The sequence below is a fragment of the Pleuronectes platessa genome, chromosome 3, assembly GCF_947347685.1.
Source record: "Pleuronectes platessa chromosome 3, fPlePla1.1, whole genome shotgun sequence".
Taxonomy (NCBI): Eukaryota; Metazoa; Chordata; class Actinopteri; order Pleuronectiformes; family Pleuronectidae; genus Pleuronectes; species Pleuronectes platessa.
The window spans coordinates 20,527,184-20,553,142 of NC_070628.1; the positions used below are offsets into that span (position 1 = coordinate 20,527,184).

The window sequence follows — 25,959 nt, forward strand, 5'->3', positions numbered from 1 at the left end:
ACCATTTTCTTTAGCGGAGTGACTCTGGGGACGGCCAGGAGCTATCCAACACTTTGGTACTGAAATACCTCCACTGCTATTACATGGATGGTCCTGAATTATTTTTCAGACATTTATGTTGCTCAGACGGTGAATCTTTCTGGTGATCTCTCAACATTTACTCAGGTTTGTGGTTTTGAGTTAAATGTCTCAACAACTACTTGATCCAATACAAATTGGGAAAACTTGAGGTCCACAATCAGCTCTTATTGTGATTTTGAGTTAACATGCAGACATAAGCAATTATCTGAAAAGACCGTTCATGCCTAAGTACAACCTCCCAGAGCCGCTGGTGAAGCTGTGGACTCTTGTTTAAAATCTGTCTCTTGTGAGTCATCCACCTTTATGAAAAGGTGCAGCACATAATTGCTGCAGTAGCCCTTAAGCTCTGCATACAGTCTGCCACAAATCATTTTAGTCCCTTACATCCTAAGAAGAGATAACAGTGACTTCAACTAAATTAAATCTGTCAACTAAATTCTCCAGTGGAAGTCTTATAAATGTAAAGTCTTGATTTTTGTTTTCTCTATTGTTTCCTCCACCTTTCAAATCTCATCCCTCCACCATCTTCCTCACCCCTGTCCCTCGCGAGCAGCTATGTCCCGCGCTGCGATGCCGTTTGGGCTGCTGCGCAGGGAGCTGGCATGCGAGGGTTACCCCATAGAGCTCCGCTGCCCTGGAAGTGACGTGGTGATGGTGGAAACTGCCAACTATGGACGCACCGACGACAAGATCTGTGACGCAGACCCCTTCCAAATGGAGAACACACAGTGTTACCTCCCTGATGCATTAAAGATTATGGCCCAGAGGTGTGTATGTGCTGGGATACACACTGTATACTGTATACTGTGTTTATCTAAGAGCTTAAACGGGACGACAAACACACACATTGTCATGCAGTACTCGTGCAGTTTACACTTGAGTATGTGTGAGTGTTTTGAAAGCAGGACAACTAATCAATGTGGCCTTCTACGGTTTCGCACATACAGTTTGTGCACACTGCTGCAAAACATACATGTGGACTCGTGTCAGAGGAAATGTTAGACAAAGCTGTCGCTAGTGTTGTAAGTCATGTGTATGTGCTGGTGCAGTAGTCTCTTCAGCAGAGTGTGAGTGCTGCACCATTAGCTGTGTACTCAGCAGTGTTTTCCTAGAAGAACTGATCAATATTCACTGGGAGGGGGAGGAGACAAATGGAGTGTCCTTTGCTTCCCCTTTCCTGTCTTTTAATCACTCTCCCCACCTCCTTTGTTTTCTCACTCCATCTTCCCTTTCACCGATCCATCTATCCATCCATCTATCCATCCATCCATCTATCTGCTGTTCCCTAGGTGTAACAACAGGACTCAGTGTGTCGTGGTCGCAGGGGTCGACGTGTTCCCAGACCCTTGCCCTGGAACATACAAGTACCTGGAGATCCAGTATGAGTGTGTCCCTTACAGTGAGTATGCATATATACATTAACGCACACGTAAACACATACCTATATATACACACACACATGATTACATGCAGATGTGTGCATGTGCAAGAAAAAAATTTAACCTGTTTTTGTTAAGCTACATTTTAGGTTTTAAGGTGTTTTTTGGTTATTATAACCTCTGATGTCAACTGTGTCCCTGAAAGATTGAGGGATAGAAATATTTTTTTTCTCAGGGAGTCTGTGTGTGTGTGTGTGTGTGTGTGTGTGTGTGTGTGTGTGTGTGTGTGTGTGTGTGTGTGTGTGTGTGTGTGTGTGTGTAAAGTACAGACAGTCAGTTGAAGAGGAAAGAACAGAGTGAGAAACTGTAGGACATTTGCATACTACATGTCTTCTGTGTGTGTGTGTGTGTGTGTGTGTGTGTGTGTGTGTGTGTGTGTTTGTGTGTGTGTGTGTGTGTGTGTGTGTGTGTGTGTGTGTGTGTGTGTGAGAGTATGTGTGTGTGTGTGTGTGTGTGTGTGTGTGTGTGTGTGTGTGTGTGGGTGTAAGGGAGAGTGTGTATGCACTTGCGCATGCATGCGTGTGTGTTTTCTTTTCCAGATTCACGCCACAGGAGTTGCTCTCTTTTCTCCACAGGAGCCTGATTGAGGAAATAAGGAGAAATCTGGGGGAGGTGAAGAGAAGGAGGGAAGGGGGAGGATGGGGGGGTAGGGGAGGAGAGTAGGGAAGAGGAGTACATGGGTCCCTTTCTGTGCTCCTCCCTTTCTTTTATGTAAACTATAATGTTTGTGGTGAGAGAATGAGCTCTAAAGTCTTTATCTGTGCAATTTTTTTCTTTACTTTCTTTCTCGCTTGCTTGTTTCTTTCTTTCTCACTCGTTCTCTCTCTCTCTCTCTCTCTTTCCGTTCTCACGCTTGCTTTCTTGCTTTCTTTTCTTCACTTCCCTTCTTTCATCCTCTGACTTCTCTTTCTTTCTCTCCCTCTTTTTTTTCCTATGCTTGAGTAGAAGTGGACCAAAAAGGTAAAGACATATACATTGTAGCATCTTGATCTCTCCTTACCCCCCGACCCCTCTCTTTTCCTCTCCTCCTCTTCCTCTCTCTCCGACCATCTCTCTCTTCCTCTTATACCCTAGGACGTTGTTTCGTAGTCATGCTGGATGTTGCCCCCCTTTTTTTCATTTCCCTCTCTGTTCTTTATTTTCCCCCTTTCATCCATCTCTTGTTGTACGGAAACCCGACTTTTATCCAATTTTATCCAGGTTCTGCACCTCGTCTCTCTTCTTCTTGTTTCTCTCTCTCTATTTCTCTTGGATTTCCTCCTCTCTTCCACCTGGTCAATCTCTTTGTCTCTTCTTTTTTCCCTCTTCGCTCTATCCGCACAAACATACGCAAGCACAACGACTCGCACAAACACGGACATAAACTTCCTTCAACTGTTTCTCTGATCTATCTCCTGTTCGCACACAAGACCCCCCTTTTTCTTTCTTTCTTTCATTCTTTCTTTCTTTCTATCTTTCCTTCCTTCCTTCATCCTCCTCATGCTTATTTTCCCTTTTTCTTCCCTTGTAGGAAGAGCCCCTTATTTATCTTCATAGGAAAAATAAGACCAAATGTGTGTGATTGTGTATCCGTCCAGGTGTGTGCTTTCTAAGCACTGTTTCTGTGTGTGTGAGTGTGTGTGTGTGTGTGCGTGCGTGTGCATGCTTATTTGCATGCCAGTGTAAGACTGTACAGTATACATATGTGTCCATACAGTTATTGACATGTAGGTGGACCAATCTTTGTGCTCGGTGTAACTAACCTGCCCTCTCATTCACTTCAAGGCAAAATTTAGCCCCGCCTTCTGCGTCCCTGATTCTACCTCACACTCTTTTTTCACTCTATCTGCACTAACCCACAGACACATACACACACACACCCACACACACACACACACACACACACAAAAGGAGGGAAACACACTCACACACCTTTCATTGCAGTGTCCCTGTTGTATTACTCACCACACACACACTAACAGTGTGTGATTACACGTTTACCTCTCTTCTGTTGCTTGCCTCTCGAGATCAGCACAGGAGTTTTAAATCCCTCTCTCTTTTTCTCCTCATTCTTTTTTTCTTAATCTCGCTACACTGGCTGCATCTAACTCAATCCATTTTTCATGCAACGATCCATTTTCTTCCTGCACCTGCTCCACGGTCGCTCCACTCTTTTCTCACTTCCTTCCCTGCTCTTCCTCTCCCACCCTCTCTCTCTTTCTTCTTCCTCACATCCTGCTACCCCTCTCTGACTCCCGTCTTCCAGTTTTCGTGTGTCCGGGCTCGCTGCTCAGCATCCAGCCGGCCTCCTCCCTCCTGGAGGCAGAGCATCAGTCTGGTGCGTGGTGCAAGGACCCGCTGCAGGCCGGTGACAGGCTATACGTCATGCCCTGGACGCCATATAGGACAGAGGTGCTGTATGAGTACGCCTCCTGGGACGACTACCGCCAAAACAGAATCACCACCACCTACAAGTGAGTAATGTCTGTGTGACACTGAATGACTTTTGAACCCAGACTAAACAAGCTATTTGAAGGGGTGTCTGTGGGTCCTCTGGGTCTTATCATTAAGCAATCATTTTTTTTCTGAATTAATTTATTAGCTCTTGAGGGACAACCTCCTATCTAGTTCAGTCAATTCATCGATCCTCGAGATTAAAGTCTTTGACAACATTAATTAACTTATTAAATAGGCAACAATTACATCTGGTAACCTGTCCCCAGATTGATCAACAGGTCATTCGTAACTCTGGGACTCAGAGTTGGCCTTATGTTCCGTGCAATACCACCAGAAACCGCAGGTGCCTGGTGTAAATATATATATATATATATATATATATCAAAACCAATGTTCAAAAAGTTACAAAGTGCCTTATGATAAAAAATAAGTTATAAAATCCAAAACATAAAATGGAACACGATGAAATGCTACAAATCGTTATAACCATGAAATATCCGAGACCTTCAACTCTATTTCTCATTTAATTAAATCAATCACCTCTTCATTTAAGACTATGTGTCCTGTCATTGTCTGTCCTAGGTTGCCTAGCCGTGTGGACGGTACAGGCTTTGTGGTTTATGACGGCGCTGTGTTTTACAACAAAGAGCGAACGCGCAATCTGGTCAAGTATGACTTGCGGACCCGCATCAAAAGCGGCGAGGCAGTGGTGGTTAATGCCAACTACCACGACACCTCGCCTTACCGCTGGGGAGGGAAGTCAGACATCGATCTGGCGGTGGACGAGAACGGCCTTTGGGTGATCTACTCTACTGAAGCCAATAATGGACGCATCGTGGTCAGCCAGGTAGGTGGAAAAGAAAACAAATTGATGTTAGTTTGAATATACCGCAGCTCTCTGACCTCCCATGTCTCCACTCTTTCCCTTTTTGCAGGTGAACCCTTACACCTTGCGGTTTGAGGGTACATGGGCCACCGGCTTTGACAAACGCGGGGCGAGCAACGCCTTCATGGCCTGTGGCGTGCTCTATGCCGTACGCTCCGTCTTCCAGGACGATGAAGGGCAGGCAGAGGGCCGGGCGGGCAGCGACATGGTGATTTACGCCTACGACACCAGCCGTGGACAGGAGCTGCCCGTTCAGATACCGTTCCCCAACCCTTATCAGTACATCTCCTCCATAGACTACAACCCCAGAGACAACCAGCTGTACGTGTGGAACAACTATTATGTACTGAGATACCCACTACAGTTCACTCCGCCGCCGCCCACTAAAGGTTTGCAGAACAAGTGCAGATGTGTAATTGAACACATGGTAAATCCAGAGAATGACCTGTGTTTTCTTCCCCCGCCCCCAGGTCCCCTCTCCTCTCTGATGACCACCGTACGCTCCTACACGGCTACTGTTGCTCTGACTCCAGTGCGACCGTCGGCCTCCCACCCAATTGGCGTCATCAATCGAGGGCCCTTTGACCAGCGGCCCATCACAGCCATGGTCCCTCTGACCCCACGCCCTCCACTGCGTATCCCCTTGGCTCCTGGGGGCCCCGGCCAGGTGGGCGGATGTGAGGGCCGGGTGGCACGAGGGGTGCAGTGGCCCCCTACCCTGAAGGGAGATACCGTGGAGAGGCCGTGCCCTAAAGGTTCACTTGGTAGGTGTTGCATGTGTGAGCCTGTGATGTCAGTACGTGTGTGTGTGTGTGTGTGTGTGTGTGTGTGGAATCTGCACGTGTGTTTCTGTATCTCGTTTCCCTTTGAAATGTAGTCGGGTGTCCTCTCTTTGAACTGGCCTTTAGATGAGAGAGTAGAAGACAGAGAGAGGTTACAGTGTTTATATGAAGCGGGTTCATCAACTCTTCCTCTCGCTGTGCAGCTGTCTTCCTCAGCCTGCCGCTCCCTCTCAGGAGAGGCTGTTAGGAACATTATGTAGACAAGCCTTTGGTGTATCATGTTGATCGTGTTTGACCTGACTTTAACACTGAAGTGTTGTTCACACTGGACCATTATGTAACTTTAAATCATGTCCAGAACTTAAGTGTTGCTGTTGTCTTCTACTTGCAACTAATGTGCAGAACTAGTGGGTCCAAATGCTCTGTTTTCATTAAATATAAACTGATATTTAGTCTTTTTTCAATTCAACTTTCTAACTAATCTCGTTGAAGCAAAATTTACAGAGGATTAATTAATGTAACAGTCATGGAAACAACTTAACAACTTTGAACCAAGAGCAGCATCAAGGCTCACATATTGCCTACACTTCCTCCCACTATGAAGAAATTAAGCAAAAATATCCCAAATCCCATCTTGTGTATTTGGAGCCATGTAACAATCTGAGGCTAGTGTCACGGTAGCGAGATCTTGCCAATAAACATGCTTGACCAATAGCGAGTCAGTCTTAGCTGTCATTTGTGACATTTTACCCCATTCTTCACAATATCAATATCAATATATGAGTGTGACAAGAACTATATCTAAATATTTTGTAGTCTGGACCCTGTCCTATCCACTAACATGGAGGCAGCGGGATATATAATGCAGCCAGCCACTGGGTTTGCTTTGACTTTTGGGGAGCTGTCATGTTGTCTATCTTTATCGTTTTACCTTATAGTCTTGTTTAATATAAATCAGTCCCTGAAAGAACAGACAAAGTAAGTAACCAGTTGGGGAGGAAAGTTAATCCAACCAAATAAACTAAATGACAGAACAACCATTTTTGTGGTCCAAAGGAGTATTATACTTTGCGGGAACAAACATGACTGCAAATGAAAGCTAATTTTGCTCCAGGTTTCTTTAAAACTTTATAAAATTATATTATATATAAGGTCTGCATTTAATTTAATTAATTTATCCCTGACTGTTCAAAACAAATATCAGTGCAGCTACATATCCTGACTGTAAACATCAAAAAAAATATCAAAACTACTAGTATACTTTACTTGACTCAAAGAGAGTCAATTCATTATTTATTTTCTCTATATATTTTGGGGGGATTTCGGTTTTTTCCAGATGTACTTTATATTTCATGAATGTCCCCTCTGACTGTCTTTGTCATGGTGTGTGCCTCGGCAGGTATAGCCTCCTATCAGTGCATGTCATCCCCAGTGGGCTGGAGCTCCAGAGGGCCTGACCTTTCCAACTGTACCTCTCCCTGGGTCAGCCAAATTGCACAGAAGGTTAGTCACACACTCACATACAAACACACATTACTGCGCACACACACACACAACACACTGTGCAAATGTCCTAAAGCCAGACAGCAAGCCGCTCCCCCTTAAATGTCAAAATCTTTGACATTATAAACGCCCCCGCCTCACTCTAGATTAAGAGCGGAGAGAACGCAGCCAACATCGCTGGGGAGTTGGTCAACCTAACCAGGGGGCGGATCTATGCCGGTGATGTCAGCATGTCCGTCAGGCTAATTGAACAGTTATTGGACATCCTGGACTCCCAGCTTCAGGCCCTGAGACCAGCCAATAAGGAGTCTGCAGCGCGCAATTACAACAAGGTAAATGCTTCCTGTTGTCGGTGTGGATGTGTACTTGACCTTTCCTGGAAATGAAAGCTGAAAATGTCAGACATGATGACTCTCACTATAAATGCTTGATGCTTTTCTTTTTCTTTTTCAGCTGCAGAAGAGGGAACGCACCTGCAGAGCTTACGTTCAGGTAAAATATGGACACATGGAAAGAAAGAAAGATAAATAGATAGATAGAGAGAGAGAGAGAGAGAGAGATAGACAGACAGACAGACAGACAGACAGACAGACAGACAGACAGACAGACAGACAGACAGACAGACAGACAGACAGACAGATAGATAGATAGATAGATAGATAGATAGATAGATAGATAGATAGATTGATTGATTCATTAATAATAAAACACTCTGTCTGACTTTCTTTCAGGCTGTCGTTCAGACAGTTGATAACCTGTTGGGTCCCGAGGCTCTCGTGTCCTGGGCTGACATGAGTAGTGTAGACCAATCACGCTCCGCATCACTGCTGTTAGACGCAGTCGAGAAAGGAGCGTTTCTATTGGCCAACAACCTCTACGAAGGCCGTTTCAGTGACAGAGCACCAAATGTTGGTACGTGGTTGTTCAGTATTTCCGCAGTTTTTTTTCTTTATTCAACACCATGTGGAAATTCATCAGCTCATCCAGACGTCTGTGTTCATGTTCAGATCTGGAGGTGTATGTGCTAAACACAGAGGCGGACATACAGGACCTGACGTTCCCTCACTCCTACGACAGCGACAGCATCTTGCAGATATCAGCTCTGGCGCTGCAGCAGTACAGCAACAATGGTCTGTGACAGGCAATGAGACTGAATAACATTTTGTACAAGTAAATCTCAGCATGGTACACAGCACAATAGACCATGGATTCGGACAAGTAATGGATTGTGGACCTGACACATGTTCTGTATTAAAGTAAATGAAAAAAATCATTATGAAAAAGGATATGAATGTTCCCCTCTTCACTGTGTCATCCTCCCCTCTGTGGTTCTCCTCTGCAGGCCAGGTGAAGCTGGTCCTCTCTCTCTATAAGAACCTTGGCACGTTCCTGACAACCCAGAATTCCACTCTGCGACTCGGCCTGGGGCTGGGCCAGGGCTCAGAGGTCAGGCGTAAGAGCCTGGTGGTCAACTCCCATGTGATCTCTGCCTCTGTGCACAGAGGATCCAACAGAGTGTACCTCTCTGAGCCCGTGATCTTCACCCTCAGGCACCTGCAGGTGTGTTTACCTCTAAATGAACGCCCACAATGAACGAACCCCCCGACGCTGTGCACCACGTGGTCACTGTGTGTTTGTCTCTGCAGCTGGAGAACCACTTTGGCCCCAACTGCTCCTTCTGGAATGCAACAGGGTTTTCTGGGAGCGGCAGGTGGGCGACGCAGGGCTGCCGCCTGCTGCACACCAACAACACGCACACTACCTGCGCCTGCAACCACCTGTCCAGCTATGCTGTCCTCATGACTTATCAGCAACCTGCTGTAAGTAACACACACCACAAGAACAGCATACAACACTGTTAAATTATCCTTCACAGCAGAAAGAAGCAAAATTATTTCATTTTTATTGCCAATATATGTAATTGCATTGTTCTATTTTCTTACCCTCTAAGAGATTAACTTTTTATATGCATACACTTCCTCACGAATAAACAAATACAGATTACTAAGTTCGAAATCTTTTTATATGTCAGTGTGTATGTGGTCAGCAGCAGATGTGAGGCCTATAATGAGTTTTTCTTTATTTATAGTTTTTTGAATTTATAACTAAGTGGTGCTAAAACCAAGAGATTAAAAGGCCAATGTTAGACATTAATACTGCTAATGCTTTTTAGACTCCCAGGTGCCAGACTTTAATTTTGTAAATCTACTTCCATCTTCAGACACTTAAGTCCTCCTGACAACAGTACTAAGCACCCATTCGCATTAGCACAGTAGGACTTCACCCCCACTGCGCTCTGCAAAATGCTGTTTAAAAATCAAGCGGAGAGGGGGTGATGAATGTGGCTTGTAGCTGTAGGAGAGGAAAAGGGCGAAAGAGAGAGAGAGAGAGAAAGAGAGAAAGACAGAGAGTAATTTAAGCTGCAGGGTATTTTCCTCTGCCAGGAAATTGAATTCAAATGTTCTCTTTGTTGAGTGCTTATACCATATATTTGACACAAGGACACAAAACCAGAGGCAAAGACACACATGCACCTCATTCCTTAACGACAAAAAACACACATCCACCTATGCTCACTGATCTGCATCAACACATGCAGCGGCATTCACACATGCGCGCTTTATGATTATCTTTGTATGTTCTCTCCTCTTCACCAGTTCGGGGTCGGCGTAGAAGAGCTTCTGGTCTATGTGGTGTCTTGGGTTGGCATCTCTGTAGCACTGGTGTGTTTGGCCACCTGCCTTACAACACTGTGCTGCCAGGGGGCGCCCTGGCACACAGACCACAGCACCATCCACTGCAACTTGTGGGCCAACCTGCTCATCACTGAACTGCTCTTCCTTGTTGGCGCCAACAAGACACAGTACACAGTGAGTGCTGCGATACTGGACTATTTTGACACTGAAGTATTGGAAAGGCTCACAATATGTATAATGTTAAGGATGATATTGTGGTCTCAGAAATGATTTTATGTGGTTTGTAAAGTAATTTTTTGGGGCCTAAAGTACTGTTGTGTCCCTCGACAGGTGGTGTGCTCCATCATCGCTGGCTTGCTGCACTTCTCGATGCTCTCAGTGTTTTGCTGGTTGTGTCTGGAGGGGGTCGAACTTTACCTGCTGCAGCGGGAGGTATTTGAGGGTCGCAACTCCAGGAGGAAGTATTTCTACCTGTGTGGCTACTCCATTCCTGGGCTGGTGGTGGCCGTGTCTGCAGCAATAGACTTCAGAGGCTACGGCTCAAAGACGGCGTAAGTCGACTGTGTATGTGTGCACATTTTTGTATGGAGCCAATTCCAACATCTGTATATTTCTGACGTGTGTGTGTGTGTGTGTAGATGTTGGCTACGAACAGACAACTACTTCATCTGGAGTTTCCTTGGACCTGGTGCTGTCATCATCATGGTGAGAGTTCATGCTCACACACATCCTAAACTTTTCATTTATCTCAGATTTAATCAGCAACATGTAATCATTTTATATTGAGTTGAACGGAGTTGTGTTTGACCTTGTTGTTTCCTTTTTGACCTCAGTTGAATCTTGTTATCTTGGTGATGACCTTACATAAGATGCACAGCACTGCAGCTTTGAAGCCAGACTCCAGTCGCCATGACAACCTGAGGTTAGTATAGTGCCACAGGCTCATCTGTCGGGGGTGCTTATGAGCAGAGCCGCACTTGTTAACATAAGCAAAGCTGAATTAGATAAAAGACCAACTTTGATTTTCTTTTCTCTCCTGTTACAGTTTTTGGAATTTTACTGTTTCATACCCTTCATAGTTTGTACACCGTGTTGTCAAACTACAAAATAAAGTTAAAAATGAACGACAGACTGTAATAACTGGGGAAGCTTGTTCATTTAGAGACAAAACTGTAATAAAATTCTTAAAAACTCACCCAGAGAGAGGGAGTCAGTGTAAATGTGGAATCATAAAATAGATGTGTGGCAGATAGTAGATTGTAGCCCTCCACCAAGGCCCAACATTCCCCTTTAATTCACTCATGCTGCACCAAATTTCAAAAACTCATAAAAAACGTTTATCTTTCATCAAGATCAACTAATTATTCTATTGGAAAATTGTGAAAATGTTGAAAAATAGCCAAATGTTGTAAGGCAATGATAAAATAAACCTGAATGGGTTCTCTCCTGACCCAAACATCCATCATACTTTCAGGTTTCATAGAAATCCATTCGTTTTGTTTGTAATCTTGCTCACAAAGAAACATATAAAATCAACCAACAAACAAATGGACAGGGGTGACAACATTACCTCCTTGGTAAGGGTAATAAAACAGTTGTAATAATACAGTCTTTCTTTTGCCTTAGTACAGCTCCAGCATATATTCAGCATTTTGAATAGTCTCAAGTCTTGCACAGCTTTATGGAAAACTACATTGAAATTTGCAGCAGCAGCCTTGGTGGATCCATAAAACTATACAGTCTCTGTATCCTTGAAAAGGTCAAACTTTAGTAAAGCTCCATAAATGAAAAATAAAGGAAAAGAAACTATAATAGAAAGCTGTGGTGGGTAGAGGTTATTTCCTACAAGTTTAAAATGCGTCTGCATCCTCTTTTATTCTATTTCTTACGTTTCTGTTTGAAACAAAAGACAACTTGTTGAATTTGGGTGTGTTCACTTGGCATCAGTTTCACACCCTAACTCTTTAGCTATCTTGTGAGATGGAGAGTTCAATATTCTGTATTTCTCTGTTTTCTTACTCAGGTAGATTAGGTTTTTCTTTTTTTTTAATTGACACGTGATTTATCCGTGTCCTCGTTGCCTTCGGTCTCTCTCTCTCTCTCCAGGGCGTGGGCAGTAGGCTCCCTGACGCTGCTCTTCCTGCAGAGCGTCACCTGGTCCTCAGGCCTGATGTTCCTGTCTGCTCCATCTCTCCTCCTGGCTTATCTCTTCTCCTCCCTCAACACCGCCCAGGGCCTCCTCATCACCATACTGCACTGCAGCCTCGCCAGGAAGGTCAGTCTCTGTGTGTGTGTGTGTGTGTGTGTTTGTGTGTGTTTACTGCTCCTGCATTGTGTCTATCTGTCATCATGTACCTTTTAACACATAACTTTAATGTTTGAATATTGCAACTAGGGCCAGAAGGACTATGGCCGATGCCTGCGTCTCTCGCAGTGCTGTGCAACCTCCTCTTCCAGTTCTCCGGACTCGGTGAAGGGTTCTGCCCTCCGGTCCAACAGCCGCTACACGAGCAGCCAGAGTCGGAGAGCCACTGCAAACAGACAGGTACTCTACAAAGCACTGAGCCTCTCTCTCTCTATCTCTCTATCTCTCTCTCTGAGTCAGTTTTGACCTCTTGACCTATTCCGCTCCCAGAGTCGCATCAGGAGGATGTGGAACGACACCGTTCGCCGGCAGACCGAATCCTCTTTCATCGCTGCAGATGTGAACAACACTCCCACTCTCAACCGAGGTGACGTTCATGCTCGTTTGTCTTCTAAATCTCGGCTCCGTGGGTGAGGGATGTTTGACATTTATATTTCTCCCTCTCCTCCTCTCCACCCTCAGCTGCTTTGGGAAACCACTTCCTCACTAATCCAGTGCTGCAGACTCATGCTGGAGCCTCTCCCTATGACACAATGCTGGCCCAGGGATACAACCAACCTTTCACCTCAACAGGTGCCTCTCAGTACAGTTTACTGTGATTCTTTCGCAGCTCTTATCTTTTTATTCTTATCTATACAGCTTACTCTCTCCTCTACTTTCTGTCGCTTGTAAAAACACAGTAAGCTTGTGTAAGACCCTGTTTGGACTTTGTATTAACATTCCTCCTGAGAGATCCGATCACAAGTGGACATCACTGTTCACACCTGAAATTAAAATCTGTCTCCGGTGACAACTCGGGATTGGATCTCACCTCCCCGCTCTATATATGCAAATAATCACATTGTGTGTGTGAGAGAGAAAGAGAAAGAGAGAGAGAGAGAGAGAGAGAGAGAGAGAGAGAGAGAGAGAGAGTGACAGAGGGAGTGAGTGACAGAGCGAGAGAAAGAGAGAAAGCAAGTGACTGGAGAATTGAGGGGCTGAAAGGATGAATGCGCAGCGTGGTCTACTATAAAGAAAGATTTTATCCATTTGAAAAAGAGAATCAGTTATTATATGTTAGTTAGTGTGGGCACTGAGGTGGTGCCCTTAATGAAATATACATATGGTCACTGAGAAGTGTAAAAATATGTGTAAACTGTAGTGGGTCAGAGGACGGGAGTTGAGCAGTTGGTTCTTCATATGTGGCCCAGGACCCTTTTGCGTCGACATTGACTCTTTTGCGTTCACACAAGTGGTACCGACCACTTTTGATCGGATCACTCAGGATGGACGTAAATAAAAGGGCTGAACAGGGTCTAAGACTTTCGCTCTTTAACTTCTGCACGCTGTGAATGTCTGCAGTTTAGAGCGCAAATGTTTTGGTGTGCCTGTCTTTTCAGATTTTTGTTTTTGAGTGGAACTGTTTGTCTTTTACATGTTGTTGACCCTCTCCCTCTCTGTCTCTCTGTCTTAACCTGGAGCAGTAGGAACCTTCAGAAACAAGCAGAGTACGAGCTCCTTTCTTGTGCTCACTTTAAATCATTGAGCCCCACTTCCTTGTGCACTGTGGTTCTATTCATAAATCTGTGCAACATTCGCAGTAACAGTAAATACCATGAAGCCATAAGATACATCTCCTCCATGTCGCTGCACACTGAACATTTTCATCAAATTATATAATTAATACCTGAATCTTCTCTCAATGGGCACAGGAAGCTCAATTCTGCACTCTCATGCATTCATTCATGTGCATCGCTTCATGTAGTTCTTTCATGGCGTGTCGGTCCTTCTCTAACTGTAGTCCTCCTGTTTCTCCTAACAGAGGGTGTCGTGTCCCAAAGTCAGGAGTCCTGTGGGTTGGACAGTGTGTGCCTCAACGGCGGCTACACCCCCAACACCTTCACCCTGCACGGTCTGGGGACGACACCTGGGTCCAGGGCTGGAGTGGTGGGCAGCACTGACCTCCTGAGGGAGGGAGGAGTAGCTATCGGAGGGGATGACATCTCACCAGCCCTCCTCACCCCCCACGGGGCCACAGATCTGGGCGGCAGTGCTGGAATGCGCCGGAACCTGTCTGACGCTGCTGCACTGGAGAAGATGATCATCTCGGAGCTGGTGCAGAGCAACCTGAGGCCCTCGGTCCCCATGCCGGTTCCTCCCGAGCGCTACGGCAGCCTGGCGAGGCCTCATCACCACGATAGGGCGGCCCTGATGCACACCGCCACACTGACTCGACACCCACAGCCGCACCAGGAGGGCTGGGCTGCCACCATGCAGCCAAACACACACCACAATGCACAAGATGGCTGGGCGCATACAAGGCACCACACACAAGATGGCGAGACACATTCTACAGCACGCGGGCAGGATCATGCCACAGCGCCACGCTTACAAGATGGCTGGTCGCATGCATATACTTCTGTAGATTTGGAGTCCCGTGAGCTGCTTAAAGACGGGGACAGGTTGCAGCTGCAAGGCACTCTGGGTTGCCGCGGGCTCCAAGACAGGCAGCAGGCACGTCCCCCTGATGTTCAGGCTCGGCCTTACTCCACACTCAGCCGCGCCCCTGGTACTCTGTCCCGCCACCGTGGCCCGGTGGAGTCGAGTGGAGTGATGGAAAGAGAGAGAGAAAGGGACAGAGACTGGGATCGATACAGGGACAGGCCCCTTCCGCCTCCTCCTCCCCCTCCCCCACAGGAGTCTGAGCCCCTGTACAAGGCTCTGGAAGAGCCGCTGCTGTTGAAACAGAGGGAGGCAGGTGTGGATGCGTGGCGAGGCCAGAACAAGGACGAGACATTTCACTTACAAAGGGACGGATTGATTGAGGAATGGAGGGGAGGAGCTGAGCGAGGAAGGGATGATTGTTTTACATCTCAAAAGAGAGACGAAGAGATTGATGAATGGAGAGATGGAATGGAAAGAGGGAGGGATGAACCTCATCTGTTGGAGAAGCGAGATGGAAGATTGGAGGTGTGGCGAGGAGGAGCAGAGGCGGAGCAGGAAGAGACTTTCATAACCCAGAAGAAAGAATTCGGGATTGAGGCATGGAGAGGTGGGATGGAGAGAGAGAAGGAAGAAACCTTGTTTTTAAAAGACAGAGACGGATGGAGGGCAGGGGTTGAACGAGAGAGTGAGAAACAGAAGGATAGAGCACTGGACGTGTGGAGAGGAGGGATCGATATAGACAGGGAGGAATCCTTCCTGTTTGAGAGCAAAGATGGTGGTTTAGATGGGAGGAAACGAGGGAAAGAAAGAGGGTCTCTACGTTATCATGGCGAGCGGGAAGATTCAGAGAGCTTTGCTCTGCCTTTGACCCCTGATCTTGACCTTGATACTGACTCCTCACCAATCTACGCCAGAGATTCCAACCCCTCCCCGCTCTACCCGGGGGACCGAAGCTCGCCGCCAATCAGCATCTTCCCCAGAAGCTCTCCCCCAACAAATATTTTCGCTCAACGAGACAACAACTCACCTCCCAACAACATCTACTCCCGACACTCCCCCCAGGTGTACAGCCGAAGCAGCTCCCCTCCTCGCTTCTACACCCGCACCTCCCCTCCAACGCTCTCGTACCCCGACAGCAGTCCTGAAGGTCCGGAGGATGTCAGCCCTGCAGGCCAGTCCCAGCGGCCCGCCCTGGAATTGCCCTACAGCCTGGGGAGGCCCCCGCTGGGGCCGCGGCCCAATCACCTGCAGACCTTCTACCAGCCGCCACCGCTGCCATCCAATGGAGACGCAGCGTACACGGCAGAGCCCAACTCTGAGGGAGAAGACGGACAGATGCAGCGGGTGACGAGCCTGTGACTAGGGCGGTGGTGATCGGGGCATAGAAACCAAGGAGGAGAAGGAAGAAGGCGCTAATAACAACAACAAATCATTATTGATGATCAAACTGATGGAAATGATGATGCGTATGATGATGAAGAGGATACCAAAAAGGCATGAAGAAGGTACCGACGATGATAATGACAACGATGGCTCCTCCCTGCTTCTATCTTCCGATTACCACGAGATTCCCCCCTCTCCATGTTTTGTTACTTTTCTATGACTGTGATCCATTTCTAACTCTTCCTCCTCCTCTTCCTCTCCTACTCCTCTCCTTCCTGAAACCCTGCTGTGTCTTCCTGCCTCATCAGTGCTTATCCTTATTGGCCCATAGTCTAAGTTTCTATCGATTCATCGGCTGGGTGTCGCCCCCTCCCTGTAGCAAGCAAACAGTGTGTCAAAGAAGCACTTGTGTGTTGCCAAAAAATCCTTTCAAAGAACATGTGCATGACTTTATAGTGGCTTTACGAGGCTACATACCGTAGGAGGAAAGTGCTGAAGTGCGTGTGTGAGCATATGTGCAAGTGTGTGTGTGTGTCTTGCTTGTTGAGCATGCGTGTGTGAAAGGGCGCGCGTGTGTGTATGAGCGTGTGTGTATATATACATCATTCTTGTATAATTAATGTATCACAGTGAAACATTTTATCAATATCGACTGGGGGACTTCTTACACACAAACCCCTGCTACTGAGTTTGAACTCTTGACCAATCCCATTTCACAAATACACCAAAATCTCCGCCCCCCAACACCTCCTCCTCCAACGTCCACCTGCCAGGTGATGGGACTTGTTGCTGTGGAGTTTGTCATAGCAACAGAACTCTTGACTCCAGAGCCAGAGATCATATCAAAACCTCAGAACTTTTCTGCAACCCCTGAGATCCTTGTACATATCGACCTCAAGTGTTCTGATTGTCTTGTATTGCTATTGAAGTTCAAGTAAACATGTGAAATAAATGTTTTTGTCTTTCTGTTTGTGTGGCTGGACAGAGAGATGGAGAGTTTCTCAAAAAGGAGAAAAAAATGTACATACTTACTTTAAATCTTTTGGTGAACTCGAGGTTCTTTAAAAACATACTGTATACACACATATATATACTCTCTCTGTATTTGATATTTGGCTGATGAATACTTTTACTCAAATTATTAGTGACAATTATGACTGGAAATTCTGGAAATTTAAATTCCCTCACCCTACTTTTCTTGTGTCCATAAGAAAAGGAGGTCACCCTGACCTTGACCTTTTACTTTTGACCACAAGAATTCAATCAATTCAATCTGTGAATCCAAATGAACGTTAATACTAAATTTGGAATTCCCTCAAGCTCTTCCTGAGATGATGCGTTTACAAGACCAAAACCTTCACAGTGACCTTGACCTTTGACCAGCAAAGTCCATTAGACCATCTCATTCTAGATTCTCCAGTTGATGTATCTAGTCTAAATGAAATGAAGAAATTTCATCAAGATGCTCTTGAGAAACCGTATTTACGAGAATGGGACAGATGGAGAACCTGAAAACAAGATATAATAATAAAAATCATTCATATGATGTGTGATTATGAGCATTTTAGCATCATCCAGTTCTTTGTTTTGGTTTTTACTGACTAACGCCAGGATATCATCTAAACGCTCATGTTGACCTAACTCCAGATTCTGAATTTATCTTAAAAAACAAGCTCTGATAAGCCCACTGTACGCTGCCACCACATGGGAGGCATAGAAATTCCGTCACTTGCTGAAGAACAATGTGGAGCATTTTCAAAAGCTCAACGTTGAACTTCAAGATGTACAGCGATGACATTTTGAACGATTCTGCAATAACATTTAAAATCTTTACCCTCAAAATGGTTATGTCATAATATTTGAGAATAAGACACAAAGTGAACTAAAATAGAATTTATTTACGAAAATCGCCTCATTCTTTATTCATCAGTGTGCTCTTGAAATGGTAGGTAGCCTAGAAAAATGCTGTACATATTAATTTATATCCAACCAAGAATTAGTAGGAAATGCATTTTTTCTCTTCATTCAATATCTATTACATTCTACAGACATTCTCATAAGTATCCCCTTATCAGTAAACTACATATGTGATGTCTAAGTGGTACAAACCAGGAGGGACACAAGTTGCTTTCCTGCTGCTTGTGTTTTCTTCAACAACCCAACCATATTTAATGGATTTATGTAAAAAATAAAAGAATACAGGTTCATGTTTGTATAAAATACATTCTACATAGCAAATCATTCTAAAGTGGTAGTGAATAATACTAACAAATGGAAATCAAAAAGTGCTTTTACAGTATCATTTGAATTGTACAAAATCTGAATATATATACACAGGTGACGTATCGAGTGGTAGTGGTCGCTGTGTGTTCAGTCTCTTCTCACAGGTCAGTATTACATGTTAAGGTCATTCCCGAGGTTCAAAGATCGAGCACTCAAGCTGATTACGCAACACTCCAGCTGAGCAGGCGCTGGGGTCTTCAGCTCCTTCCCTCTTCCTTTCTCAAAGCTCATATGTCCTTTCACTGTTTCTCTCTCTGTCTGAGCACTGAGGTATGTGGTTGGACTTCACAGGAAATGGTCTCACATTCTTCACCTCTCTCGTCTCTCCGAGCCAGACTGTAGGCGGCAGGTGGAGGATGGGGAGGGGGGGGGGGGCTGGAGGGCAGGTTTAGCAGACGGTATGGTGGGGGGACAGGGGGGTGTCCAGGGTCTCAGTTGGAGAGAGGGCTGAACCGGAGCTTTTGAACATGGAGGAGATGTGGAAGGCCTGAGAATACACAGGGAAAAACATGGGAATTAAAGTGTGACTGCACGTTAAAATGTGTCTGTTGAGCTGTAAATTAGATTATTTGTTTGTCCATTGATGAAAATACATAAATGCTGTACAAATGTTTTAGTGTGAGGGGGGTGTAGGTAAGTGTGTCTCAGCCCCAACCTCCCAGCACTGCGTTCTCGAGGCATGTTTTTGACACTTCATCCCAAACTTAAGGGTGTAGTTACACATCAAAAAGACTTGGACAGGTTTCAATGCACTGATGATCAAAAGCAGCAGACAAGGTATACTGACCACCCAGTAAGCAGTGAGGGCTCCCTGTATGTATCCTGTCAGCACGTCAGACGGGTGGTGCCGGTAGTCGGAGATGCGGGTCAGGCCTGTATAGACCGCCAGCAAAACCAGGAAGAACTGCAGCGCTGGCCTCAGGAGCCGAGCCCCACCCCACGTCAGCCGGGCCTGCAGGTAAAACTGCATAAAAAAAAAGAAAACAGTGCTAATTAATGCAACAGTGCAGTCATCATCACAGCCTTTACAAGTGTATCTCACCATTTTTTTGTGCAGCGTTCCCTGATCTCCGTCTGTTTTCATTTGCTGTTAAAGCTCTTTGCTTTTAATTCAGACTCAAGACTCCATGTTTACTTGTGGTGGAGTCACTACAGAGTCATGTCATGTCTTCACGCTGCTGCTAAGAGTCACGTTAATTCAACACAAATACTATCCTCACTCTCTAATAAAATGCAAGTGTTGAAATATTTAGTTGAGTCAGACAACTCACGTTCCAACGTTTATTGCAGCAGTAGAACATGTTTAGTGTTTGGCGTCTAGGCTCTAACTTAATCACTCCCCCATACGATTCGACGGGAATGATGGGAGGGCTGAGCAAATACTTGTAACCCCCTGTCGGAGCCTACAGGTGGTTGGTAGGGATGGTGGAGAGGCTGAAGCAACTGGTAGCAATACAGCAGCAGCAGTGCGAGCAAAGGGTTTGATGGGAAGTTTCTGCTTAAATAGACCACCTGATAAGGTGGGTGTGTATTATAGATGGCTGTGGAGAGTGAGATATGTCACATGATTGAGAGATGATAAAGCGGGCTGTCCACTAACCATAAGGACAGTGGCTGGCTCCTCTATTCCGTGTGCCGAAGTGTCCATGGGCAAAATACTGAACCCTAAAGGCAGTGTGAGTAGTATGTGATTGAGAAAGTGCTGTGCATTCTGTAAATACACTGTATGACTGTGTGTGAATGGGCAAACTTTGAGGGGACCTCAAGACTAGGAGAGTGTTTTATAAATACAGGTCACTCACCATAATAAAGTCTGACACCAGCACATTAGACACCACCGTTAGCCATTACATTGAAAAACAACAAATGAGGTAATATGTTTCGGGAGAATGTGTGAATCTCTCCTTTCCTCCTTCTGATTCATGAGTTCCACTTTGCCAGGTGTGAAGTATTCAGTGAACTGATTCAGCTTCTGATGTCTCCAGTTCTGATGACAATGAAGATTAACAATCTTGTTGTTGCTTATTGGTAAATCAATAACTCCTTCCTTTACTTATTACGGTACAGTACTACAGAAACATGAGGAAGTATAAGAGTTAAGCTAACATACTGTATGCAGGCACTTGCATACACAAACACAAAGTTTCAAATCCACATATAAATGCAGGAGCGTACACACACACACACACACGCACACACACACACACACTCGACACAATAGAGGAGAGCAGTGAGGCGGGGAGGCGAGGTCACACTCCTCCCACAGTAGAACAGAGCTGTCCCTGTTTGTCCCTTTCCTCCATTCAGTCCCTCTCTTTCTCCCTCTGCTCTTTCATGCTCCCTCGTTCTGCTGCTAACTGGACTGATGATGGGTCCCCGTTTCATTCACTCCCGCTTTGTATTTCATAGAGGGATGGTAATTGGAAATTGGAGAGACACTAAATTGGGTTTACCGGTGTTTGTGTGTGTGTGGGTGTGTGTGTGTGTGTGTGTGTGTGTGTGTGTGTGTGTATGTGTGTGTGTGTAAAAAAGAGAGCAGTAGACAGATAGAGATACTCACTGCTAAATAGAGCATTGTGTACATGGCAAAGGAAGCATGGCCCGAGAAGAAGGACTTCCTACAAACATGAAGAAGTATTTAGGATCACATGAGATTTAAGGTTTCATTCATACCAACTAAATATATTATTATATTTTTATTTTTACCATAATTAACACATACACATAAACGCATACCTCGCCTCTTCCTCTAACCGGTGGTCAGGCTGTTGGCAGCTCACTGTTGCAACGTAACTTCCCGGCGTGCAGTTGAGTGACGCGTAAGTGACCCCACACACAGACAGGAAGTAGGGTCGTAGCCGGCCCACACTCAGCTTGGCCATGTTGGTCAGTGATTGGCCGACGCAGCAGCCGAACAGGAAGCAGCCAAGCTCCTTATACAGACAGGACACGTACAGATTCCTGATGAAGGCCTTGGAGCTGACACCTCGGAAGCGTACCCTGTAACACTCCCCGAGGGCGATCTGGGAGTGAACACACAACATACACCATATAACAGCCTGAGTATCTTCCTCACAAGCTGGGACATGGTGTACATACAGCATGAGTAACAGTGACTGCTATGATGTGCACTCACTGTGAGGCCGGTGATGATGATGCCACCGGCGATGAGTAATTCATCTGTAATGGCCTCTTGGTCCAGATAAGGATAGGTGATGCTGGGGTCCCCGCATATAAAGCCCCTTCTGTAAGGACTCACTGCCTTCAGCTCACATGCGAAGAAAGGGATGGAGGCTGCAGCGGTGGAGGAGGAAGAGAAGGGAAATGAAATAATTTGCGGCAGCAAGGTATGGTTTGCTATTGGCGGAATCCCCGGGGGTTACAGATATTTCTCTTTGTTGTGAGATAGGTGAGGTACTGGAGAGGAGAAAAGGGAGGCAAAACCAAAGGTTGAGAAAGGGAAGACTTGTAGAGCTGTATCCCTGGGTACAGCCTTTGTTCTTATATTTTCATGTATGTGTTGTGTTAGTAAACCTGGGTTCTCACATTGGCTCATTAACAAATTATGCTAAATTTTTACTGGGGAGTTGCCAGGAAAAACTGCTGAGAAATTCCTTGTCGTTCAAAAATAATACCATCAGAGGCAAAGACTACAGATATAATGAAACTGACAGGAGAGATGACATAAGGGAGTTGATGAAAGAGTAGAAGGTCAAATAAGGAGAAGTTGTACAGCAAAATAAGGGTGGGAACCAGGAGTTTTCTCCTGAGAACCTAACGAGTTCGACAACTGGGAGGAATGTGAAGGTCACAGCAGAACTGCTCCACTGGGACGAAAGACACTAAAGCGAATGTAGAAAGCTCCCACGTCCTGATTGAATACAGACCGAATCCATTGAGACTGGAAATAGAAGAGTGAGGCAGAGTCTGGATTGCGCATGAGCACTGTGTGTGTGTGTGTGTGTGTGTGTGTGTGTGTGTGTGTGTGTGTGTGTGTGTGTGTGTGTGTGTGTGTGTGTGAGTGTGTGTGTGTGTGTGTGTGTGTGTGTGTGTGTGTGTGTGTGTGTGTGTGTGTGTGTGTGTGTGTGTGTGTTGATGAGAAGAGAAAGGAGAGTTGTTTGTGACTTCAGTTCAACTGTCTACTAAACAAAGAACGAATGCTGCAGCAGCTCTGAGCCAGGACCAGCCTCACACTGTCTCTGTCTGTCTCTGGGTGTCCTTGCTTCTCTCTCTCTCTCTCTCTTTCTCTCTCTCTCTCTGTCTCTCTCCATCCTGCATGCCTACACATTAGAGAGGGGAATGAGAGAGAGAGACACAGACACAGAGACAGAGAGACGTCTTGGACAGCTCTGTCCTTTCTGCACATGTCCAATCTGTTGTCGGTGCAGACTACCTCTCCATCTGGCTTTTTTCAATATAACCTTCATTACATAACCACCCTCCATTCACATATAGAAAACATGGGAGGAGGGGTCAACGATTACAGCAGTCACACACACACACACACACAAACCCAAACACACACAAACACACACACCGTGCATTTATTTATTTATACCAAATACAATTCCCCCCGGCTTGACTCTACCCTGAGAACGGGAGGTTGCCATGGAAACTGTAGAATTCCCTGGGCAATGCACTAACCAGCTGGCACGGAGGGGCTCGGGAGCGCGCATTAGTGGAAAAAACATGGCCAGAGATACATGTTGATGGAGAGAGAGAGAGAGAGAGAGAGAGAGAGAGAGAGAGAGAGATAGAGAGAGAGAGAGAGAGGGAGAGAGAGAGAGAGAGAGAGAGAGAGAGAGAGAGAGAGAGAGAGAGAGAGAGAGAGAGAGAGAGAGAAACTTTCTTCCTATTTTTCCCCTCTTCTTTCTCTCCATTTCTTCCCAACCCGGAGTTAAGTCACTGCATGATATTCTGCAGGCGGGCTCGAATGTCTTTGTTGACTAAATACAAAGTGTAACAGAGCTCAACATGGTTGAAGTTAACCCTCACTGCACTGGGAAGGAATAACAAGTAGGCTACTGTAGAGGGTTCCAGCTGTCATCAACAAACCTACAAGAATGAATGGTGATTATGTTTACAAACGGGAAATTCATTGTCAGTTATCGTGCCAATTATTCTCTTATAAAATCATTTTGATTTGTGGATTATTTTATGCCATGAAATATTAAAACTTCTTTAAAAAATCTATATAAATTGCCTCTCAGCACAACAGTGTAAGTAATAGTCTGCATTTATATACATTCTCACACATCTGATGTATGGCTGGACAAAATGACAGAGACACTTATAATAAATGCTTAGAATCTATATGCTTAGTACATTTCACTATATACCATATGATATTATCATACTTTAATACTGTAAGAATATTATACTTACTTATAATTTAATGCATTCCAGTGCGAACAAAACTCTAGGGAACACAACAATGACCGTAGAAGCCACTGCAAACTTTCAGATTAGTTGTATTTGCTGTTAATGGCACTGCAATTTTGCTGGAACACTTCATTAATACGTCAATATTAAAAGCATTCAGCCTTGCATTCAACAGTTAGAACAACTTCTCTCGTGTACCTGTGCTGAAGTCTATATTTTGATATTTACCAAGGAAGAGGCACAGGAGGTCTAAGCTGACCAGAAGTTTTCTTTTGGACAAAGCCGGTCCGGTTATCTCGATGAGTTTCTTCCCGGTGCCGTTGTCCATCCCCATCCCTGCTGCGACCAGGCTGCTCTTGTTGTCCGCCAGTCTGAGCTGGAGGTCCGCGCTGGAGACGCCGGCGCTCTGTGGCACAAATCTATCCAACATGATGCCTATTGGCTCGGAGCGCACAAACCTGTTGGCGTCAGAAACCGTTGGAGCGCCCTAGAACTTCGCTCATGTGCGGCGCCACAAGGGACTGAAGTTCGAGCTGCCGCTGTCTTTAATGCGCTTCCCGCCTCAGTGCGTGTTTTCCCATTTACGCATCTTGGATTTCATCACAGAGTCCGCGGGGCTCGTCCTGAACGGTCACAGGACGCAGCGTCACCGGGAAGATATGCAGAGCACGGAAAACTCTTCACTGTTCCCTATCTCTCTCTCTCTCTCTCTCTCTCTCTCTCTCTCTCTCTCTCTCTCTCTCTCTCTCTCTCTCTCTCTCTCTCTCTTGATGAAGGAGTGCCTCATATCTTTCATTCTGTGAATCAGCGGCTTCAGCTGCTGCTTCTGTTCAGAACATTTGACTAAGTATGACAGATATTTCATAATTTGTTTAAATGGTTTCAATTGTGAACATGGTGATTCAACCCAATGTTTGTCCATGGCCTAGGTTGACCTTTCTTTGTGCTAAAACGTGTCATTTGATATTTTAAACATGGTTATCCATTGATAAATAGTTATTATTTTGTGAATTTCTTTTTATATCCTCCAAAGAAAAACTTGCAGACGCTCTCTTTATGCAGATTTGGTGAAGGGGTGATATGTTTGTGTGTGTGTGAATAGCGTGAGAAGTTACATTCCAGGAGATAAGACACAGAACAAGGGTATTTTTCAAGGTCCTCATGGAAGAGGCGAGCACAGTGAGCAGATTTGTGGCTCTGACGTCCCGGATCATTTAGAGACTGATACCTAGTGCATCGGCTGTGAGGCAGGTCATCAAAGGTTATCTTCGCAGTAAAACAAGCAGAAATGTTTTCATGGTTTTGCCAGGGATATCATTGTAAAAACATTGTTGAGATCTTTAAATAAACCAATTGTTTGCAGTTACTTAAGTCACTAACCTATAACATACAAAAAACATCTATCCTATTGCAGGTGAATCAATCACATTTGATATTTGTTATTATAGGAGCAGTCCAGTCCAGTAACATCACTGCTCTATGCAGGTTAAATCAAGTGCATCGAGTGTCTTCAAGGAGGGGGAATAAGATCATAAAATTATGTGAAAATACAGGATTATCACGCAAAAACAAGATCGCTAACGTGCTAACGCTGAAATTATCTTTAACTACGGTCCTACAATCATTATCGTATTTTAAAATAAACGTATTAATGGAGAAATTGCTACATTTGTGGGTCGCAGCTTGCCGGTGATTCGCAAGGCATTATCCATACCCCTGGGTTTGAAGTGAGGGTCAAGGGCCCAAGTTCTGTAGTGTAGAGACATGAATGAGTGTATATAAATCTGTTGTAATTTAGCTTTGAGTCTGTGCTTGCACTTGTTCCGCTTTTAGGACAAATTAGTTCTCTCCTGTAGGGGGAGGTATTTTTGCTTTGACATCTGCATGTTGGAAAACAGAAATAGGGAGAGAGATAGAGCCACTACTTCTTTTCTTGTTGTGAAGGGAAAACAGAGTCAGTGACGTCCCAGTGAGAATACTCAACACAACATGATACTTTCTATTATGTCATAAAGGTCAATTCATGTAGTCCTGACCACAGAAAATCCCTGTGTGTGTGTTTCAGTGTGTGTGTGTGTGTGTGTGTGTGTGTGCGTGTGTGTGTGTGTGTGTGTGTGTGTGTGTGTGTGTGTGTGTGTGTGTTTACATTTATAGCTTTAGTAAGCCTTTAAATTATTCTTTTGAAAGCAATTAAGCTTTTCTCAGGAGTTTCATAAGTTTTTTCAAAGGGTAGGAGGATGACGCACCATATATTAAATAACAAAATGATTATTCCATATTACACAACACAGCCTCTCGG

At 45.1% G+C, this 25,959-nt stretch overlaps 2 protein-coding genes across 2 annotated transcripts in view; one reads left to right on the forward strand and one right to left on the reverse strand.

Annotated features, from left to right (window-relative positions):
- The window catches only part of LOC128436535 (adhesion G protein-coupled receptor L1), a 28,411-nt gene extending 11,450 nt beyond the window's left edge, over nucleotides 1–16,961 (forward strand). Inside the window, exons 3-25 of the mRNA XM_053418281.1 lie at nucleotides 635–848; nucleotides 1,371–1,480; nucleotides 2,466–2,480; nucleotides 3,766–3,973; nucleotides 4,539–4,803; nucleotides 4,892–5,231; nucleotides 5,313–5,606; nucleotides 7,024–7,127; nucleotides 7,274–7,459; nucleotides 7,581–7,619; nucleotides 7,859–8,039; nucleotides 8,135–8,257; nucleotides 8,470–8,687; nucleotides 8,774–8,947; nucleotides 9,785–9,997; nucleotides 10,154–10,374; nucleotides 10,462–10,528; nucleotides 10,657–10,745; nucleotides 11,930–12,098; nucleotides 12,219–12,368; nucleotides 12,459–12,555; nucleotides 12,651–12,761; nucleotides 13,990–16,961. Of these exons, the coding sequence (XP_053274256.1) occupies nucleotides 635–848; nucleotides 1,371–1,480; nucleotides 2,466–2,480; nucleotides 3,766–3,973; nucleotides 4,539–4,803; nucleotides 4,892–5,231; nucleotides 5,313–5,606; nucleotides 7,024–7,127; nucleotides 7,274–7,459; nucleotides 7,581–7,619; nucleotides 7,859–8,039; nucleotides 8,135–8,257; nucleotides 8,470–8,687; nucleotides 8,774–8,947; nucleotides 9,785–9,997; nucleotides 10,154–10,374; nucleotides 10,462–10,528; nucleotides 10,657–10,745; nucleotides 11,930–12,098; nucleotides 12,219–12,368; nucleotides 12,459–12,555; nucleotides 12,651–12,761; nucleotides 13,990–15,971 (5,570 nt within the window). The 3' untranslated portion in view covers nucleotides 15,972–16,961. The remainder of the gene's footprint in view (nucleotides 1–634; nucleotides 849–1,370; nucleotides 1,481–2,465; nucleotides 2,481–3,765; nucleotides 3,974–4,538; nucleotides 4,804–4,891; nucleotides 5,232–5,312; nucleotides 5,607–7,023; nucleotides 7,128–7,273; nucleotides 7,460–7,580; nucleotides 7,620–7,858; nucleotides 8,040–8,134; nucleotides 8,258–8,469; nucleotides 8,688–8,773; nucleotides 8,948–9,784; nucleotides 9,998–10,153; nucleotides 10,375–10,461; nucleotides 10,529–10,656; nucleotides 10,746–11,929; nucleotides 12,099–12,218; nucleotides 12,369–12,458; nucleotides 12,556–12,650; nucleotides 12,762–13,989) is intronic.
- Nucleotides 16,962–17,873: 912 nt separating this feature from the next.
- Nucleotides 17,874–24,343, reverse strand: LOC128436536 (phospholipid phosphatase 3). The gene is made up of 6 exons (XM_053418282.1): nucleotides 23,889–24,343; nucleotides 21,415–21,572; nucleotides 21,015–21,301; nucleotides 20,839–20,896; nucleotides 19,066–19,242; nucleotides 17,874–18,765 (listed from the first exon to the last, which is right to left on the reverse strand). Exons 1-6 carry the CDS (start codon nucleotides 24,088–24,090, stop codon nucleotides 18,667–18,669), a joined length of 981 nt encoding a protein of 326 aa, XP_053274257.1. The 5' UTR covers nucleotides 24,091–24,343; the 3' UTR covers nucleotides 17,874–18,666.
- Nucleotides 24,344–25,959: the final 1,616 nt, after the last annotated feature.